The following is a 21651-nucleotide window of genomic DNA, read 5'->3' on the forward strand; positions in this document are numbered from 1 at the left end:
CATAGCAGCTACTGACAACCCAGCTTCATGAAGGTACGACATCATCAAAGGGGATATAGTTTGATTTAATATGGAAGCTGTGAACCACCTCAAGCTAGTAGTCCACTGGTGCCTGACATATTGAGCAGCCTTGTTTTCCTCAAAAATTTAAGATGTCCTGTGATGCCCCTGTGAGTTCACTCTAGTGCCCCAAAGGACTTCAAACCCCTTGGGGAATAGTATACAACTAGACTCCGGGTGGTCAAACATGGAAGCAAAATGTTACAGATAGGAGTTAGTGAAATAATCCAGGTGAGACATGGCAGCCTGGTCTAGGTTGGAAGTAGGAGACGTTGTGAAAAGGGACTAAATTATGAATATATTTTGAAGGCAAGCAGTAGGATTTGCTGATATGGGGCCAAGGAGAGGATCTGAGAGAGAAGAGTTAAGCATGATTCCAAAGTTATGGACTGAATATTTAGAAGGGATGCAGGTGCTGTTGATGAAGTGGGGGTGTTCAGGGGGAATTGGTTTTGTACATGTAAAGTTTGAGCCTATGTGAGCTCTAGATGGAGATGCTGAGGGAGCCATTGGAGACGAGTGTGTGATTTTGGGAAAAAATTTGGGCTGATATGAAATTGTTTAGTAGACTTCATTCACTAGTTCTACCAGTAATACTTCTGGCATCTCTGATTTTTATCAAGTGTTTGTACATCTTGGATATATATGTCTGTATCTATGTGTGTATAATATCCCTTATCTCTGTAAATATTTTCTCTTAACATTATTTTATATACATTACTATAAACCCTTATAGGATCACATTTATAAGTTTAAATGCCCGTAAAATATTCTGTTAAATTTCCTCCACATGATATACCTGCCTCTGGGGAAGCTTGCGTAAGTTGATGCCATCTATGTAAAGAGGTTTTATAAATCAAAAGCCCTATAAAAAGGTTAATCCTTATTGTAGCAGTGTATTTATTAATTAATAATATTCCATGATACATTTAACCACTCTTCTATCATGAAACTTTTAAGATATTTATGATTATGTGTTCTTACAAAGGCACTATTTTAGTGTTTGAAAGTTCAAAGTTCCTAGACTATTTAAGATAATGATATGGTTATACATATCTAGGTGATGATTTGATGTCTGATATGCCAATGATGGTATTTCATTCTCTTTTCTCTAGGCGAGACTTCAGCAGTACATGGTCACAACAGATGAGCAGCTGATATCGCTCACACAGGCCATGAAGAACTGTCCTGTGATAAAGAGCAACGAAGAAAGTCAGGTGTCAGAAAGGGGATCCTCGAGTAGGAAAATTATAGACAGTCCAGGTGGGTGTGGTCTTATTACTCCAGGTATTAAACACGGATGGAGTCAACAAAACTGTAAGCTTGGTGGAGTTATTGGTTGTTTGTACATAGGCAGCACTGTCACTGTGACAATGGCTACTATCATTTTCAGCTAATATTTATTGGCTATTTGCTCTATGCAAGGCATTTTTTGAGTGTTTTACATGTATTATCTCATTTACTCCTCATAATAGTCTTATGAAGTAAGTATCACTGTTATCCCCATTTTCTTGATGAGAAAACCAAGGCTTAGAGAGAATTGGTAACTTAGCAAGATCACACAACTAGAAAGTAGCAGAACTTGCTTCCAAGACCAGGGGGGCTTTAGTGCCAGCACTTTTCATCACTGTACCAGGCTCAGGAGGAGAGGAGATGGTCTTGGAAAGAAAGAAATACCAAGTCTTAGAGATTCTGATGTTTTGAAAGCCTTTCTTCACTTCGTGTATCATCATATGCCAATAGGCTGAAGAGGACATTTAGGCTTTTTCATGTTTTTTGCTTCTAAGTAATATCATGAGGAGTGTCTGTGTGTGGAGAGTGTTCTGTGTATTTAGGGGCGTTTTCTCATGAGGGATTCTAAGAAGTGGCTGACTAAAATTTGACTTGTGTGAGATAAAGTCAGTGGCTATGGCAGGTCTCAAGGGCTAGGGGCCACCAGTGGTTTTCTCAAAAATGGTCTCTTCTCAGTGCTGGCCCCTCAGAAGCCTTGCCCGTGAGAGCTAACGAGGCTATGGCCTGGAAAGTGAAGGTTCAGGGCACCTGGGTGGCTCAGTCGGTTAAGCGTCTGACTTTGGCTCAGGTTATGATCTCACTGCTCGTGGGTTTGAGACCTGTGTGGGGACCTGCCCTGACAGCTCAGAGCCTGGAGCCTGCTTCCAATTCTGTGTCTCCCTGTCTCTCTGCCTCTCCCTCACTTGCACTCTATCTCTCTCTCAAAAATGAATAAACGTTAAAAAAAAAAATTAAAAACAAAAAAGAAAGTGAAGGCTCTAGTAGAGTCCTTGTGATTTTGCCTTCTATGGAAATGCATGTAAGTATAAACACCTGTGGTGTGTCCATGGTTTCTGTAAATGCTAATCTTCTCTCATCTTCTTCAGAGGGCCCTGCTGTAAATGCTGACGTCTCCGTGCCACTGGTGTTCCGAGGGGAGGAGGTGGCTGCATTCGCACAGGAAGACTTGCCTGTTAAACTGTCTCAGGTGCCAGCCCCTCCAGATAGTGCAAATCTGGCCAGCAGTTTTCCCGCGCATATATTTGAGCCAGCTGTGTTGTTAACACCACCCAGGCAGAAGAGCAGCTCAGAATTCTCTCCCTTGCAGGATGGTGAGCAGGCTTCTTCTAGAGGGTGTGCCCGTTGCTTTTGTATGCCTTGAATATGTAACATATTGTGTCCATTGTTACTTGACAAACTGAATTCTGAAAGCTGTTGATTGCTATACATAACCTTTAAGCAGAAGGAGGATTTTTCAAGATTGTTTATATCATGTGTATTACAAGAATGGTGAAATACCACTGTTGAATTTCATTATGTATCTGTTCTATTGGACATTGTAAATGTGAAATCAGGTCAAAGGATCAAAGTCCTCGGCATTAAAATGTGGAGTAAGGGAAATCCTCTTTTCCCTATGGTCCAGGTGCATAGGACAGGGTAAGAAACAAGAGATTATACTCCAGAGTAATGAAAGCTTAACCAAAAAAGGGTTAAAAAGCTTAACCGATAAAGAACTGTGACTTGAAGGATTTTGTAATTCAGGTGTGGTTAGTAACCTCTTTCTCATTGAAAGTTTCTAGCTTATTAGTCAGTTGAAGTAATTTTATAATGAAAATTATAAATAATGAAAATTTATTTCATAAATAATGAAAAATTATAATGAAAATAGATTTAGAGCCACTTTTGTAGAACATAGATAGAGTTTAGAGTAAAAATTTTTAAATTTAGTGTTAATCCTCAGCTTAGAGATTCTTACCTTGGGGGCTCATGGTTTTTAGAAGTTCCGTGGAGTGCTTCATTGTTTGGAAAATTATATTTATTTGTTCACCTGTGCATTTTTCTGGAACTATAGCCTCTTTATTCTCATTTTCAGAACAGTTCTTTAATCAAAAAAGTATTCTCCTCCAGTATTTTTAGAAAAATATTATTCAACCCTGATATACCTACATTTTTATTTCTTTAAAAAGAGTGTTTACATTCTTTAAAAAAAACTTTTTTTAATGTTTATTTATTTTGAGGAAAACAGAGAGACAGAGTTGAGCAGGGGAGGGTCAGAGTGACAGGGAGACACAATCCCTAGAAGGCTCCAGGCTCTGAGCTGTCAGCACAGAACCCGATGCGGGGCTTGAACTCACAAACCACGAGATCATGACCTGAGCCAAAGTTGGATGCTCAACTGACTGAGCTACCCAGGAGCCCAGAGTGTTTATATTCTTAAATAGGAGAACTGAATAATAACTTTTTTTTTTAAGTTTATCTAGTTTGAGAGAAAGTGACAGAGAGCATGAGCAGGGAAGGGCAGAGAGAGAGAATCCCTGAACTGACAATGCAGAGCCCAGTGTGGGGCTTACACTCATGAGCCATGAGATCATGACGTGAGCTGAAATCAAGACTCTGATGTTAAACTGCCTGAGCCAGCCATGCACCCCCACTATAATAGCTTTTACTATCATTGGGACTTGCAAATTTTGTCAGACTGTACTTTCTTTTCAATAAAGGACAGGCGGAGGTCGTAAAGGTTAAAGGAAATGACAAATCCTTACCACTGTAAAATTTGTTTTTGCATTTATTATGTGATTGTAGAATCTGTCAGCTCTTTGTGGCATAGGGAGACTGTGCTCAGTGCTGAGAGTCAGAAGTGCTGGAGTGTTGGCCCATCCAATGCCTAGCTGTGAGGCATGCTAAGAAACTAACCTTTTCTGCATTTCATTTTCCTGGATCTAAAATGAAAGATTTTTCTTTTATCTTTAATATTCCTCGAGCTCTATAATTCCATGATTCGGTATTTCCTCTTAAGAGGCTAGAGAGTATTATTCACTCTGGCTAGATTTAGGAAATGGGATTTCAATTCTGATTTCTGTTGAGGAAGGATTTTCATTCCTTAATGTAATCTTTCAAATGTTTACATGGTATTAATAAGCTTGTCAAATGATCTCTTTTGAGGTATTATATTTTCCATTGGTGACAGTAAAATAGCTTGAAGTTCTTCTAAAGAAATAATTACAGGAAATATTTTTACTCTGATTACAAATATTACAAATGTTTACTAAAGTAAGTTATTTGGGGACTGTTATAGACAACACTCTGTTATTAGCAGGTTTGCACTGAAAATAACGCTATACATTTCTTTTACAGTGTGCAGATAGAATAATCTTTGAATGTGTATTGTTGAAGTTTTGTCATCATAGTGTTCAGCATTCTGTTTAGAATGCTCACATGTAAAGAATTGTTCAGTTAAACTGAACAAGTAGATAAAGGTAGGAGATACATAGGGCCCTTTATCAGCATTTAGTTATGTTTGAGAATAACTGTGTCCAATAAAACTTTCTGTAATGTTGAAAATGTTCTGTGTCTGCTCCACTGAGTATGGTAGCCACTAGCCTCAGGGGGCTTTTGAGCACTGGAAATGTGGCTAATGTTACTGAAGAACTGGATTATTAATTTTACTTAACTTTAATGAATTTGAATTTAAATAGCTGCATTTGGCCAAAGGCTATCATAATGGACAGGATCACTCTAGAATTTCCCATCATAGATATTTTCCTTTAGCTACTAATCGACTTCTACTTTGTTTTACAGTCACACTTTTTGAAATGGTAGTATGTTATGCTGTTTTCATTTTCCGATTTCTCATTTTTCATTTTCAAGTGCTAAGTCTAATTTATATTTCCATATGCTTAAAAAAAAAAAGCACATGGAAAAAGACATACAAGGGACTCTTCCTCTTTCATCTTTAGGCCTGCCCTAAGAGGGAATCTTTTTTTTTTTTTAATTTTTTTTTTAATGTTTTATTTATTTCTAGGAGAGAGAGAGNGTCAGCTTTACACAATAATTATAGACTCTGATTAAAGAAGAGCATTTAAAATTTTTTTCTTATGTTTTTATTTTATTTTTGAGAGATTCAGAGCATGAGCAGGGGAGGGGCAGAGAGAGAGAGGGAAACACAGAATCCAAAGCAGACTCCAAGGGCAGAGCTGTCTGGCACAGAGCCCGACGCGGGGTTCCATCTCATGGATCCCATCTCAGGATCATGACCTGAACTGAAGTCAGACGCCTAACCAACTGAGCCACGCAGGTGCCCCATATTAAAGAAGAGGGTTTGATTAACATTAACGCCTACTTCCCTTTTCTAATTTGGATGATTATATTTTAATTTTTAATTCTTCTGTTGTTTAACTTTGTGATTTCAAATACTTTTTATTTCTTCTTGGCTAACTTGAGGCAGTACCTCTCAGCTTTCCACTGTGTAAGACGAGCGCACCAACTCCCCTTTCTGGCTCTCCTTTGCTTCTACTTCCCACCCTCAGTCAACCAACGTTTCCTTTTACGGGATCACGTTTGGTAGCATTATGTTGTTCCATTATCACACTTAGGTCTCCTGTGTCTTATCTATAGAAGGGTACTGAAAGTTGAAAACAAATGAGAATTATTTTTTGTGTTGTGATCCATTGTTACTATCAATCCTTGTGCCACAGGAAGGAAAAAGTTCTTAGGAAGATCAAAGTGAATTTGTGTGTGTGTGTGTGAATTTCTTTATTTCACTTTTTCAGTTGTTCAGAATCTTTAAGTTTGCTCTGTATTTATGGCGACTTTCTTGCTCAGTTTTTGTTTTGCCTGGAATTTCAAATTGCTTTTATCCTCTTGTTTACACAAGAATAATGCACTTTACATGTGAATAATATCTTCTGGTCCTTTAGTTATAGCGTCTATGGCATGGAATCCATTTTCATCCCAGAGATGCTTTCCTGAAGCTCTTCATCCCCTGGTCCAGTGTAGACGGATTGATTGCTCGCTGGGCCTGCTGCATGCCTCTTACGAATTGCTAACATTACACTCCTGGATTGCATCTCCTATTTCCTGGATATCATTTCTTCTTCTTCTTTGGTTTTCTCCCTCAAGTTTTTGAAAGAAATCATCAGCATAGGTATACAGAAGTTAATCCCTAAGTTCTTAAAAATTTGAGAATGTTTTTATTCTTCTGTTATACTTGGTTGATAATTTGTCTAGACCTAGACATTCTAGGTCTATGGTCCTATCCCCTGAGAAATCAAGGGCATGTTCCATTGAATTTTAGTATCTGGTGTTGTGGTTGAGATGTCTGATACAATATCTAACTTTTATTTCTCTGTACTTGACCTACTTTTTCGCTGTGGAAGCTTTAGGGTTCCTCTGTTTTAATTCTTATATTGCATAAGGTGTGTCTAAATATAGTTGTTGTTAATGTTGTTGTTTTTCTCATTGCACAATGAGGCACTAGTGAGATCTTTCAGACTGAAGCCACATGACTTTCTGCAGTTTTGGAAAACTGTATGTTGGCCTTTTGGATTATTTTCTTATGTATCTATCCTTGTATCTTCCTTCTTATATCCTGGAGGGGTTTTTTCATGTTGTATTCAAGCCTGTCTTTTAGATTTCTTTAAGTCACCAAATCATATTTTTAGTTTCTAAGCAAGAGCCTTTCTTATTGTCTCATTGTTCTGTTTTCATTGATGATTATTACAAATGCATTATCTTCTAGAAATTCTCTTCTGAGTAGACCAGTTAGAATTTTGTTACATTATCTTCTGTATCTGGATTTTCCTTCACTTCCTCTTGGTCTCTTGTTCTGTTTACCTATCCTGGTTTTTCTCTTTGTGCTGTTGGTTTTCCTTATATGCCTGGTGATACTTTATGGTCCATGATAGTTAAGAATAAAATGATTAGACTGAATGTTTAGGTGGTTGGCATAGATTTTCTCTTCTGTGATGTAAGTGGGTCTTGGTCTGTTTTCCCAGTAGGCTTTCTCGTCAGCAGTTGCTTTGTGTATGTGGACACGCTCTGTTAACTGCTGGCCTCCTTTCAGGGTATGCAGCATACAGGTAGGATCAAGTTCTTCCACTGGGGCTACCACATTTGCTCTCCTCAGTGCTGGCTTTTGCTTTCGAGGATGGTGGGGTAAGTAGTGAGTACATCCTGACTGATGTAACTGTAAAGCAGACGAACTTCCAAGTTATTCTCCAGTTTTCAGTCCTACTTCTCACTCTCTCTTTCTCTCTCAGCTTCTCGTTCTCTCTCTGTCATCTTTGAGCTAACAGCTTTTTTAGGGTCCCCCCAGAAAGACTAGCTTTTACCTGTAGTTTCCTTAGAATATATACATGTTCTGAGCTGTGTTTTCTGATCAATTTCATTCTTCCACACACTTCCCATCTGCTTTCAGTTTTCCAGAAATGTGTTGAAGTATCTCATTTGCTAATGACTTTCTTCCTAGACCATTATCTTTACTGATGTGGGCTTTTAAATTTTTTAAATTTCATTTCCGTGTTGTCAGTGAAAGGAGGCAAGCCTATAGTGTTGGACTAGGAGTTCACTCCCTAGTAGGTCATTTCACTTAAACTACTCTTGCTAAGGACTCCGGTTAATAACTCCAGTATTTTTCTTCTGTCTTTGTGTCCTAGGTCTCACAGTAGCATTATATATGATTAACCACTCCATCTTTGTTTCCTTCATACTACATTCTTGTAATATTTCTCTATCCTTTCTGGCTGCTCCATTTCAGTCTGCTTGGCTAGCTTCCCCTCATTTATGCATCTCTAAATGTTGACTTCCTTGTATGTTGTATTGGTTTCTTTTCTCACTCCATTCTTTTTCTCTAGACAATTATGGCTTCCAGTACTTTCTGTATGCCCAGTGACTTCCAGTTTTGTATCTTAGCCTAGATGACTCTCTTGAATTTCTGACCCATGAACAATCCATATGCTTGGATGGATATTGGGATAAATTATAAGGTACTTTAAACTTACCCTGTTCAAAATGGGATTCTCTCTCTCTCTTTTTTAAAAATATTTATTTTTGAGAGAGAGAGATAGAGGGAGAGAGAGAATGGAAGCAGGGGAGGGGCAGAGTGAGAGGAAGACAGAGGATCCAAAGCATTGACAGCATGGAGCCCAAAGCAGGGCTCAAACTAACGAACCATGAAATCATGACCTGAGCCGAAGCTGGCTGCTTAACCAGCTGAGCCAGCCAGGCGCTTCCAAAATGGAATTCTTGACAGCTTCTCTTCCCCCAAATCTGTTCCTCTTTGTCTTCTCCATCTCTAAATTGTATCACTACCCACTCAGCTGTGCATGCCATCTTGATCGGTGTTTCCTTGACTCCCCACTTCCAGTTCTTCACTCTTAGTTCTGTTGCCAACATGTTTCTCAAATTTATTCACTTCTCTTCACCTTTGTAGTAAAATCAGAGCTACTGTCTTCTTTCTCCTGGACTACCATGGCTTGCCGGTCTCACTGCTTCCATTCCTGGGCCTTCCAGTTAACCACAGCATTTAAGAAATAGAAATTGACTCATTGCCAAACCTCCAGGTTTCATTCCTCTTGGATTAAATTATAAAATTCCTAACATGGCTTAATTCATACAAGAAATAGTTTCTGTACACCTCTCCAGTCTCATATTTTTCCAGTTCTCCCTTTTTGCTGTGCTATGCTAAACTGGACTCGTTTCTTTGCTCTTTCCTATTTTGGGACCTTCACATATGTTGTTCTCTCTGCCTATAATGTTCTTTGCTCTGCTTTCTGCCACATATGTAACCATTTTAAAATTCTACTTCTTCAGAGATGTCTTTCCTGACCATCCTCAGTTTACATTAGGTATTTAAACTCTCCCCACCCCCAAGATTCCCTGGTATGATTTAATACATGTATTAAAATACAAAGTTGGCAGACCTTTTTTTTTTTTTTTACAAGGATACAGATGAAGCCTTAAGGAATATGAAATTGTGGTTTGATTGTTAGAGGTGGCATTGCTGGAATATTCCCTGCTAAAATAATTTAGGCATTCAGAAGCCAAACCCTTCTACTGAGATACATCTCTAACTACCACGATGAGTAATGAGATGATCATAGTGCCAATCTATGGCTTAATGATGTGTGTTTATTCTGATATTTTATCCACAGTATTGAGGAGGACTGTTCAAACCCGTCCTGCTCCACGGATTCCTTCAACTGTGGAAATAATCGAGAAGGAACAAAATTGGGAAAAGAAGACCTTACCTACTGGCACAGACAATCAGAATCCGAATGAAGAAAGTCACCTCTTCACTCAGAGGTGGAGGGTCTCTCACATGGGGGAAGGTCTGGAGAACAAAGCCCGGGCTCCTTTCGTTAACCTCTCACAGCCTTTCTGTAGTTCCCATTCACACATTCAGCAGGCCAGAAACCGCGAGTTCTCCGAAGAGCCCTCAATACTGGGAGACGGGCAACAGCTTAGAACAAATGAGGCATTAATACAAAGAAGGGACGTCATGGCACGAATTGCTGAGTTGACACTGCAGAACTCAGCGCTCAAAGCACATCTAAATAATACCATTGGGCCAGGAGGAGAGCAAGGGGATGGACCTCAGGACTTAAACAAACAAGAGACCAGTCATGCAAGCGACGTGGCCGCAGTGAGTACTGGTTAAGGGTTGGCCAGGGACATTTAGGAATTTAACTACATTGCTGGAGCATCTTAAGGGCCTTCTTTCCTGAAGTGATCCTGGATATCTTTGAGGCTGCTACCAGGAGGTTTGTGCTTAGCCGTGTCCTCATCAGAGTAAGGAAAAGTTATTTATCAGCTTATTTAACACATAAAGTAAAAGAGGATAATATAAAATAGACCCCAAGGAAAATAGAACAAAGGTAAAATATGTAAGAAAGCCAAAATTAAGCTGGGAATAATTTATAAGATGTGGAATTAGTATGAATCGAAAGTCTGCCATACAACTATATTTTAATTGAAAGTGTTTCTTTTTTTAAAATTTTTAACGTTTATTTTATTTTTGAGAGAGAGAGGCAGAGCATGAGTGGGGGAGGGGCAGGGAGAGAAGGAGACACAGAATCTGAAGCAGGCTGCAGACTCCAGGCTCTGAGCTGTCAGCACAGACCCCATCGTGGGGCTCATCAACTGTGAGATCATGATCTGAGCTGAAGTTGGACACTTAACCGACTGAGCCACCTAGGCACCCCTAATTGAAAGCATTTCTATCCTTAAATTTTTTTAATATTTATTTTTGAGAGAGAGCAAGAGCGAGTGGGAGAAGAGCAGCGAGAGCGACCGGGAGAAGGGCGGAGAGGGGGGAGACACAGAATCCAAAGCACGATCTAGGCTTTGAGCTATCAGCTCAGAGTCCAATGCAGGGCTCGATCCCATGAACTGTGAGATCATGACCTGAGCCGAAGTCTATGCTCAATTCAACTGAGCCACCCAGGTGCTCCGAAAGCATTTTTACTCTTCTAGAGGCTCATACAAGAGAACTATGTGTAGCTGACCCTCAACTCATGAGGAGTTAATTTTTTAGTATGCAAAATGCATTTCCCTATAGAAATGTTTTAAAGGATTATTAACATGAGACTTTAATGTATATATGAGTCATCTGGAGATCTTGGCAAAATGCAGTTTCTGATTGAATAGTTCTGAGATAGCACCTGTGCATTTCTAGTTAGTTCCCAGATGGTGCTGGGCCAAGGTTTATACTTTGAATAACAAAAGTCTGCTTATTGTAGTGCAGGAGTTTTAAATAAGTTAAATAAATTGTAAGTTAAATAAACTGTAGGCTAACCTGGTAACTTAAATCTTCATTTTCTTGTTCATGGGGAGAAAAGGTATTCTGAGTTCCAGCTGGTAAGTGTTTATACACCCACGTTCTCATGCTGGTCCCAGTGATGGAGGAGATTTCCTTTTACACCTTCATGAGCCAAAGTGGCTCCTGTCAGGGCTCTGATAGGGGATGGGATAGTGTTTTAGCACGTGCGAAGGAGCTGGACAGCTTTGTGGATTAGGGGGGTTCCAGAGGTGATTGCTTTTGTAAAGAGCTTTACCGATGTTAGATTGAGGGCTTCTATGAGGAAGTTTAAAAAGGGGTGGGAGGATAAGGGCCACCTCTGTCAGTGCTGGCTCATGGGCAATAAGGGCAGTGTGAGGACAGTCACAGAGTGATAGAAGGGACTAGCAGAAGAGGAGCCTGGGAGAACAAAATTAGGAGTCGGCAGCAGCCATGGGTATAGATGTACATAAGTACAAATTGCCTTAATTTTGAGTCACTGAAAGCATTTCTATGCTCCCAGAGTTTTGACAGTTACTCAAAACAAGTAACTAAGTCTTGGTTTTAAAAAGGCAACAGAGTTAAAAATTGAGCTTGCCTTCTTTTCTGATTAGTATATAGATCAGGCTAGTGGGCACAGTCTAATATTATTGTTCTCACCACCCTCTTTGTCATAATCAGAATTACAAAATGATCTTTACATTGTTTTGCTGATGTCTTTTTTTTTTTTTTTTTTTTTTAATGGGCATGAGGTACAAATTAGTGATTTCTGTTAGGATTTTTTCCCCCCAAAGGGACACATTTAACTAAATGAAATAAGAATGGCACATATATTTCTCTCAGGAATTTTCATATTAAATTTAGTTATATTCCACATATATACGTATATGTGGAATATAGTGGTATATATTTTTCACTCTACCTTTCATATTCCTTTCCAGTCACCGCTTTTCTTAAATTAGATCTCTGAGGCCAAACGTGGCCTGGGGAGGCTGACCCGTGGTCAAGGAGAATGATAAGATTCCTAGAAATCTTTGCCAGATAACTCATGGTATATGTATGTAGATTGAGGTGACAGAAGCATCTCTCAAGTACAACAGATTCCCTTCTGTATATTGCAATTCAAACCACAGATCTGTCATTAATAGACCTGTTACTTAGAAGCCAGGTCACTAGCAGTACTGTCTTTGCTCATGTGATCTTTTGTGCACCTCATCAGATGTGAAGAGATTGAGGAAAGCTTTGTCCCACAGCACTCCCCATGGACAGAGGGAGTAGGGGGCCTGTGTGGTACCACTATCAGAATGATTCATATCCCTTTTTTTAAATGTTTCAATTAAGTGACTTGTAGATTTTATCCTTTGCCTACTATTCAAGTTTACATATAGCAAGGGCAGTGAATACTGACTAGCTGGCTCTTAGTGGAAGAGTTTATTTTTACGAAAAGTCAGAATCGTTTGGATTATTTTTAATATGAAATTTTTGCCTTTTTTTTTTTAAAGACTTTTCCAACAACACAGCCTTTAACACCAAGTAGTATGGAGGAACGGATTGCAGAATTGAATCGGCAGAGTATGGAGGCTCGTGGAAAACTCTTGCAGTTAATAGAGCAGCAGAAACTTATTGGTTTGAATCTTTCCTCTCCACCAGTATCACCTATTCCGTCACCTCTCAGAGCATGGACTGGTTGGTCACAAATTCTTGACTTAAAAGCTAGACACATGAGAGTTAGTTTTCACTTTCTTGATTTTGAGCTGAAAGAGTATATATGTTTAAGTGCCTTCAATTTTACATAGAAAGAAATAGACCTGAGTCCCATCAATTTTACATAGAAAGAAAAAGATCTAAGTCACAGAATAAGTGACAGAAATAAGACTAGAAGGCCAGTCTTTTGGTAGAAAGCTATTCCATGGTGCCTGTAGTTAATCCTTGGTGTCTGAGTTCCTAAGTTGTCTCGTGTGTAAATGAGATTCATTAAAGTGTTTGATTCACTTAGGATATTTGTTGTGGCTAAATGTAAAACGTAAGCATTGGAGTGCCTGGGTGTCTCAGTCCATTAAGTGTCCGACTCTTAAGTTCTGCTTAGGTCATGATTCCAGGGTCGTGGGATTGAGCCCCATGTCAGACTCCCCATTGAGCGTGGATCCTGCTTGAGATTTTCTGTCTCTCTTTCTCTCTGCCTCTCCCCAACCCACTTATGCCCTCTCTCCCTCTAAAATAAACTAAAGAAATAACCAAGAAAACCTAAGCATCAAAGTGATAATTTAGAATTTCATCAACAAATTATAGGTTATTTTGTTAAAACCAATTAAAACATTTTCATTTGTAAATTAAACTTTCCATTCTGTTATTACATTTAGAAATGTGAAAAACTAGAGGAGGTTCTAAATAATAGAATAGCAACTAAAAAATTAATGGTCATAATATTTACATTCAAAAAGGTACTGATGAAGTGAAGTGGATCTAAAGTTGTTCTTTAGGCAAAAATTGAATTACTAAGACCCTCAAGAGGGTAGAGCTATGGGAATGCTATAGAGAAACTAATTTTGGCTCAGGAAAAAAGAAGATCTTAATTGTTAGGAGTAGAAAAGCTTTATATCAGTAAGTGGTATTTTACCTAAGGTGCTCAAGCATTGCTGTTTCAGAGGGATTCATATGTACTGTGGTGGTTGAAGCAGACTACCTTTAAGGTATCTGCCAATAAGACTTTCAGAAAACTTTTTATTCCCGTGTAATTATCATACAGTGTTATATCAGTTTCAGGTATACAGTATACTGATTCAGCAATTCTATACATTAGTGCTTACCACGGTTAGTGTACTCTTTCTTAACAAATATTTCTTTTTGAGAAAGAGAGAGTGCACGGTGCAGAGGGATAGAGAGAGAAGGAGACAGAGGATTCCAAGCTGTCAGCACTGAGCCCAGTGTGGGGCTGAACCCAACAAACCTTGAGATCATGACTGGAGGTAAAACCAAGAGTCAGATGCTTAACCAGGCACCCTGCTGTTTAGTGTCCTCTTAATCCCCTTCACCTGTTTGACCCATCCTCCCACCCACCTCCTCTTTGCCAGAAAGAATTTTTCTTTCAGTTACAAATCCTTTCTTTTTTGACTTGAGACCTAGAGAGCAGACTCTTAAAAATTACTGGAAAATGATGGATAATCCATATTCCTGGGGCTCTTTCTTTGTTTAGTGTAGGCTTCTTCACATGACAGCTTTGTCTGCTGTTCTTCATAGTACGAAGCCTAGAGATGACTTTTGATTAGAATGAATACATGAAGTCACTCAGTACATCTGAACATCTACTACCTTCCACCCTGTTCTGGGGTCCTGGGGAAACTGTCCCAAACAGGACAAATTGCTATCCAGCCTGACTACTCTAGCATTCAAGTTGGGGAGCAAGCAGGAAACGAATAAGCAAATAAATAGAAAATGTTAGTTAGTGCTAAGTGCAGTGAAGAATAAAGCAAATCACTCAAGAATAATTTTGTAATTACAATAGACATCTTGTGTTTCAATAGTTTCTTAAGGTTTAAAATACTTCCATTGCTCTTATCTTACTGACTCTTCAACACATCCTGAGAATAGATAGAGCTGATATTATAGCTATTTGATACATATGTGAAGTGAGGCAAAAGAGGTTAACTGATTTATCTGAAGTTCTAAAGCAAACTGGTAAATTTGCAACTGTGTTCTTTTCATTCCAGTGGTCATATCTCCAACATATTCTCTTTTAAAGTAAAATTCTTGGTTTCATGAGAACCTTCTCATGATAAAGATATGCCATGCAAAGCATCTTTTGTTTTCTAGAGTAATGGAAGAATATGTTATACAATTAAATAGGGCTTCATTACCCACTAAAGCCCTGAAAATCACTGGTGTGCAGTAGTGATTCGTAGGAGTCTGTGTGAAACTGGGGGTAAACATTAAGTCTTTCATTAATAGATAATAACTATTTGTTAATTGATAGCCTTCTTGTGAAATACTGAGTATGAACACAACTATACTTGCCATTGGCCCTGTGGTCTCGTCAGCCACCTTTCCCCTACCTAAGTTGTCTTCAGGAATCTACTTATGTAATAGATTTAAAAGATTTAAAGTTTTCTTGAATGACTTCAGAAATTTTTCTTTTCTTTTTTTTGAAAACTTTAGATAAGCTGTTTTGACAAAAATCACAAGTTTTTTAGGGCTAGCTCTTAATTTCTGTTTTTCACTTCCAGATTTGACATGATACCACTTGTCTGAAGATTCTGGCTTTCTATGAACTGGCATGCTACTGAATTGATACTAGTAACGAAAGTTTCTTGTCTCACAGTTCATTTTGAAAAAAATTCTTCCAGTGTGTCTGTGGGTCATAATGAAAATATAGAAAGAACCCCCAAATTTATAATGTGAAATTTTGCAGTACGATAGAAATCAAGTTAATTTTTTGCTTTTATTTTAATGAAAGTTAATGGAAACTAATATTTATTTTTATATTTTAGAGGGAGGAAAGAGGACAATTGAAGTGTCTATTCCAGGAGCAGAAGCCCCAGAAAGCTCAAAATGCAGTACTGTCTCTCCTACCAGTGGGATAAACTCAAGAAGGTAGGGTTACAATGTGGATAGTTACTTTAAAAAAAAAAAAAGTCAAGAATGTGATAAGTTTATTCTATTTGGGATAAAAGAAAGTGCATAGTGTCTGACTTAGGTTCAGACAGATTCACTCTTGTAGAGAAAATAACGTAATTGGAGAAGAGAATTTCTGGGAAAAAAAAAGAGTAAGGGCGAGCCTTAAGTAGAGCAGTGTGGGTTGTTACTGAGAACAAAAATAGGATAGTAGCACATATGTAGAGCCCTTTTATAGGTCATGAAATTAGGAGATCACATGTGACAGGGTAAGTAAACTGACCAGTAGTATTTTTCTCCTGTACAGTAAATGAAACTGAAGCTCATAGAGCTAATTGGGTGGTTTTTCTAGATGGGTCACATGGTTGGTAAATGGTGGCACTGAGGACAGACCTGGCTCTTCTGTCAGCACTTTCTGTGCTTACCACGACAGTGCACTGCTGATTCGAGGCTCATACACTGTCTGGCCTTTCTCCCCTCATGCCCGCACATGCATTTCTCTCCTTTAGTATTAAAAATGTTACAGCATGATACTGTCATGATGGATGCCCTCATTATATGTTTGTCAAAACCCATGGAATGTATAACAGAAGCATGAACCCTAATTAAACTATGGATTTAATTAATAATAATGGATCCGTATCAATTGTAATAAATGATGCAAATGATGCAAGGTGTTAACAGTAGATGAAACTGCAGGGGAGGTGAAGGGTATATCAGAACTCTGTACTTTACACTTAATCTTTCTATAAACCTAAAACTACTCTAAAAAAAGAAGTCTATTATTAGAAAATAAAATAAAAAGACTAGGTCGGTAAAAATATGTTGTAAATAGTTTGGACATAGCCATTCTTTTTCAACCTCTTGCCAATGCTGAGATTTGTCATTCTTCTGTAATTGAAGGTTAATAATGATAGATCACTCTCCCCCTCTCCTTTATTTCTTATAAACAGATCTTCAGGGGCTACTAGTAACTCTTGTTCTCCATTAAATGCCACCTCAGGAAGTGGGCGATTCACACCTGTTAATCCAAGAGCAAAGGTATGTGATAAAATGTAATTGTGAAATGTGTGTAGGGGTCAGGATAGTGAGGGTGGAAGGTGACCCATTTAGTGATTTCCATTCTTAATGTGACATAAAATTCTTAGAAGTAAAGAATCCTTAATTCACCTTTGCTAGAAAAAATGAATAAGCCATACCATTTCTTTTGTGTTCTGGGGTAGCTAGGGAACAAGGTGAAATTCGCTGGGATTTCCACATAGGCTGGAAATTACTGGTTTCAGGCAGAGCACTCCTGCATGGCAGGACATACAGTGTGCCTTGAAGCAGTAGGTGTCCCGAGGTACTGGTTCCCTCAGTGCTTGCTGTGGCTGTGTGGGACTTGGGATAGCCAGAGCCCTGGGGCCACTTGCCGTGTCCCTTGACCCCAGGGTGCTCTATCTGAGTGCGCCACTGGTTAGAGAGTTACAGTGAATCAGTGCCGTGCATCTTCTTCATGTGTTCTGATTTGTTCTAGATTAGACCAAATAGTGAGTGCTTCAGTAATTGCTGAGTATTTATAGCCCTGATTAATTGATAGGCTCAGATATCCCAGTTGCCTAGCACTAGAAGATTTGTCCTTTGTTGTTTCTTATATCCTAAAAAAGTTTTAAAATAAACTATTTTATCTAATTTTCCCTTAATTCCCTAGTTTCTGGAATTTAGTAACAAATTAATTTACTAAGATCAAATAACTATTATTTTAAGAAGTTGTACATATCATTTGTATAAAACACTGGATTTATCCTTTATTTAAAAATAAGGCCTCCTCGGTCAATAAGAGGATCTGATGACCAGGGAATCAGTTATTTGGGAGTTTTGCTGTTGGAGAATAAAAGTTACCAGTAGCAATTTAATTTTCAGTACCGTTTAATGGCATGGGATAACATGGTTCTATGTTCTTGATCTAAATGATTGTAAACCTGGACTGGGCACATGTTTCTGATTACCTTCTAAATCCTTTTTGCGTCTTTGTTCAACAGATTGAGAAGCAAAATGAGGAAGGCTGGTTTGCTCTTTCTACCCACGTGTCATAAGTGAAGTTAGCTGTACAGTTTGTTCTCGGTAGCATATTCTTGAACTTCCACTACTATCTCCCTGCTCCTGCTTGCAAGTTTTCGTGTCCTGTTAGGTAAAACCTTCAAAGATCTTGTGACTTAGTACTTATGGAACAAAGAATAAAGCAAGTATTTCAGTTTTGGACCTTTTCAAATAAATTTCCAACAACTATCTAGCGTACAACCTCCTTTGAATAAAATTTTGACTCTAGGGAAATTGAAGTTTTATATTCTGATAATTTCATAAGTATTGTAAGGTTTTTCTGAGTAACACATTTTTACCTTTATTGTCTTTATTCAATAGTTTTTTGTTTCTTTTTGTCTTAGTATACCTCAAATGATGTATTTCTTTTATTTATTTATTGTTTTCTGAAGAACTAAGTTGCTTTGTGTGTAGCTGACAGTAAAACGGCCCTGGGTGATTAAAGTCTGGCTTTCAGAAAAATTTAACACTCTCTTTGATTTCTTTTTGGGAGGGAAGTCACTGTTGTTCATCATTTTTTGCATCAAGTGGAATGTACAGCTTTAAAAAAATAGGCGTGGTAGCATTTGTTTATATTTGCTGATGCAGGTAAGAGTGGTTGTATATATTATAAAATTCTTACATAGTCTTTGAATGTGAAAATGTCATCAATAATGATAATGCACATCAAATAAATAATGATCGTAGAGCTCATGTTAGAAATGAGTACAAAAAGTTGCAGTCAACTTTTCCAGCCCTGAATCTACTACACATTCAAGGTAGTTTTCTTCACGGCACCTGTTTGGCTCTCAGACACTGGTTTTTATTTTAAACTTACTTTTTAAGTTATCTCTGTCCTTTCGCTGTATGATGGGAATCCTCAACCGGGAGTAGTGAAAGTGAGGTTGGGGAAGCACATTGGAACTGCTTGGGGAACTTTTTCAGACAACACTCTCCCTTCTCCTGCAGTTAAAAACTACTATTCTAGGAAGTGGCATTTGGGCCTCATCATTGTGGTGGCAAAAATAAAAATTTCTTCTGGTATCTCGGAATTTGTTTTCATGAAGTCGCCTGACCTTATTTGCATTATTGCAGATTCTTCCATCTGTATTGCACTTTTTGAAACTTGGTATCTATAAAGTACTATCCCTGCCTGGAATATAAAACCATTTTAGTACCATTCCTTCTATTGCTAAATGCCAAGTTATCTGCTTGGTTTGTGACTGCATTCTTTTTTAATTTTTAAAAGTTTTTACTTAATTTCCACTTAGTTAACATGCAGTATAATATTAGTTTCAGGTGTACAACATAGTGATTGAACTTTCATATGGCGCCCTGCGCTCATCACAGCGAGTGCACACCTTAATCCCCATCACCTGTTTAACCCATCCCGCACCCACCTCCCTGCTGGTAACCATCAGCTTGTTCTCTTTAGGTGGCAGTCAGTTTCTTGGTTTGCCTCTTTTTTCCGTTTGCTCGTTTGTTGTTTCTTAATTTCCACAGATGAGTCAGATCATAAGGTATTTGTCTTTCTCAGACTGACTTATTTTGCTTTAGCATAATACTGTCTAGTTCCATCCATGTCATTGCAGATGGCAAGATTCCATGTGAATGCATTCTTTTGATATACATTTTTCTTTTTCTTTTTTTAAATTGTTATGTACTTTTGAGAGAGAGACAGAGTGTGTGCAGGGGAGGGGCAGAGAGAGAGGGAGCCACAGAATCCGAAGCAGGCTCCAGGCCCTGAGCTGTCCGCACAGAGCCTGATGTGGGGCTCAAACCCATGAACCTTGAGATCATGACCTGAGCCCAAGACAGACGCTTAACTTACTGAGCCACCCAGACACCCCTGGCAGACATTTTTCTTAATGTTCTTCAACTGGTTATTTTTCCTTTATAATTCTTTAAACTTTAAAAGCCATGATTCTTAACTTTGGGAACACTAAAAAAGACCAAACTGACTACCTGGGGAATGAGCCCTCGGCATGGCATTTTAAATAAGCTGCTTAAGGTGATGTAATGTGCAGCCAGAGTTGAGAACCAGTGCTCGAAAACCTCCAAAGGTTTGTGGAGCTCATGTTGAAGTATCCATCCTGCTAATATTTGTTTTTGTTGATAAAATACAAAAGTAAGTTGAAAATACTCCAATAATAACAGATACAGAGAAAAGAACTTTCTTAGGCTTTCTGAAGCAGTGAGTACTTCTCAACTTTAGCTGCCATTCATCACCTAGGGACCTTCTAAAATTCCCATTGCCCAGGTCTCACCCCAGACCAGTTAGCTTTTACTCTGGGGGCAGGACACAAGCATCAGCATTTTGAGAAACCTCCTCAGAGGATTCCAGTGTATAGCTAAGCCTGGGAAACATTATGAAGATATTTATCATCCACAAGTCATAAATTGGTGTGTGTTTGGTTTTAATTAACACTACCCTGGGCCCTCTTTATTAGCTTTCAGGGCCAACTGCTCAGTGGGTCTCAGTGTATGAACCCAGACCAGCACCATCAGGAGGATCACCAGGGGTACTTGTTAGAGATGAAAATTCCTGAGCCCTACTCCAGACCTATGGCTTAGAAACTCTGCTGTTTTAATAAGCCCCTCGTGATGCTGATGCATGTTCAGATATGGGAACCATTGATCTATGGTCACAGTGGGTGCACTCTGCTATATTTGCTGATTTGTATTTTTCTAGTTCAAACTCAGATTACTGGTATTTGTTGTATTTAGACTCATGTTTTTGGTCAACTTTAGTAAAAGTTGTCATTTTCTGTATCACAGCCTGGGAGAGAAACTAGATTGATAATCAAATCCACAGTTAATGATACAATCATTCCTGTATTGTATAGTGAAATCATTTAAGTTAGCAGAGTTTAATAATTTACAGTTTACTAAGTGCCAGATACTGTTTTAGCCACGTTTCATGAAATTATGACACCTTTATGAGGTAGATACTATTATCCTTACTTTGCAGATGAAGAAATTGAGGTATGAGGAGGTAAGTACCCTCTCAAGTTCACACAGCTTGGGATTGGTGGCCCTGGGATGGGACATAAGTCTTTCTACACAACCTATGCCATGCTGCTGTCTTACAGTCAATATGGTATGGAAGCCCCATAATAATAATAGCTATCTTTTTTTTTTTTTTTTTAAATTTCTGAGAGAGAAAGAGAGAGAGTGAGCAGGGGAGGGTGAGAGAGGGAGGGAGACACAGAATCTGAAGCAGGCTCCAGGCTCTGAGCTAATTAGCTATCTTTATTGAGCTGTAATTGTAGTGGGCACAGTGCTGAGCAGAAGTAGCTTCATTAGCTCATTAAAATCTCACAGTAAAACTGCCACTTAGATATGTTTGAATGCCACCCACCTCCCCGTTCCTGATGAGGAAATTGAGCCCTAGAGGTGAAGTAAGTTGCCTTATGTCAGAGTGTATGAGGTAAAGCCATGACTTGAAGCTCTTTTTAAAAAATAATTACTCGACTTCTACTTAGAAGAAATAGCTAACCTAGTACAGTGAGTAAGTTGGAAGTATTGCAGTCAGAAAGCTTAGATCCAAATGCCATTTCTGCCACTTGGGCTGTGTCCCTGGGTAAATTAATCTCATTTTTCCCATTTGAGAGTCAGACATAGCTTATAGGATTGGGAGAAGTGAGGTGAGAAGATATGGAAATATGTTAAGAACAGACTCAAAGTAAGTGTTCAGTAATGATGACTGCCAGTATTTTGGTATACAAATAAATACACTATTTTCTCTGTTCCAGATTTTTAAAGATAACATATGGTAAATTTATTGTGGTTTTATCAGATTAACAATTAGACCCACTGCTTTATTTTTTTATTTTTTATTTTTTTACAAATAGTTTATTGTCAAATTAGTTTCTACA

General features: G+C 38.5%; 1 protein-coding gene across 9 annotated transcripts in view; it reads left to right on the forward strand.

Annotated features, from left to right (window-relative positions):
• The window catches only part of SPICE1 (spindle and centriole associated protein 1), a 60861-nt gene extending 42600 nt beyond the window's left edge, over positions 1-18261 (forward strand). For 8 of the 9 annotated variants that reach the window (XM_077771846.1, XM_077771852.1, XM_077771849.1 and 5 more), the window contains 7 exons: positions 1176-1323; positions 2439-2663; positions 9483-9973; positions 12610-12793; positions 15592-15694; positions 16669-16756; positions 17737-18261. In XM_077771846.1, the coding sequence (XP_077627972.1) occupies positions 1176-1323; positions 2439-2663; positions 9483-9973; positions 12610-12793; positions 15592-15694; positions 16669-16756; positions 17737-17790 (1293 nt within the window). In that variant the 3' untranslated portion in view covers positions 17791-18261. The remainder of the gene's footprint in view (positions 1-1175; positions 1324-2438; positions 2664-9482; positions 9974-12609; positions 12794-15591; positions 15695-16668; positions 16757-17736) is intronic. The other variant, XM_077771853.1, reaches the window with a different exon arrangement.
• Positions 18262-21651: the final 3390 nt, after the last annotated feature.

Source organism: Crocuta crocuta, unplaced genomic scaffold (assembly GCF_008692635.1).
Source record: "Crocuta crocuta isolate KB4526 unplaced genomic scaffold, BGI_CrCroc_1.0 scaffold56, whole genome shotgun sequence".
Taxonomy (NCBI): domain Eukaryota; kingdom Metazoa; phylum Chordata; class Mammalia; order Carnivora; family Hyaenidae; genus Crocuta; species Crocuta crocuta.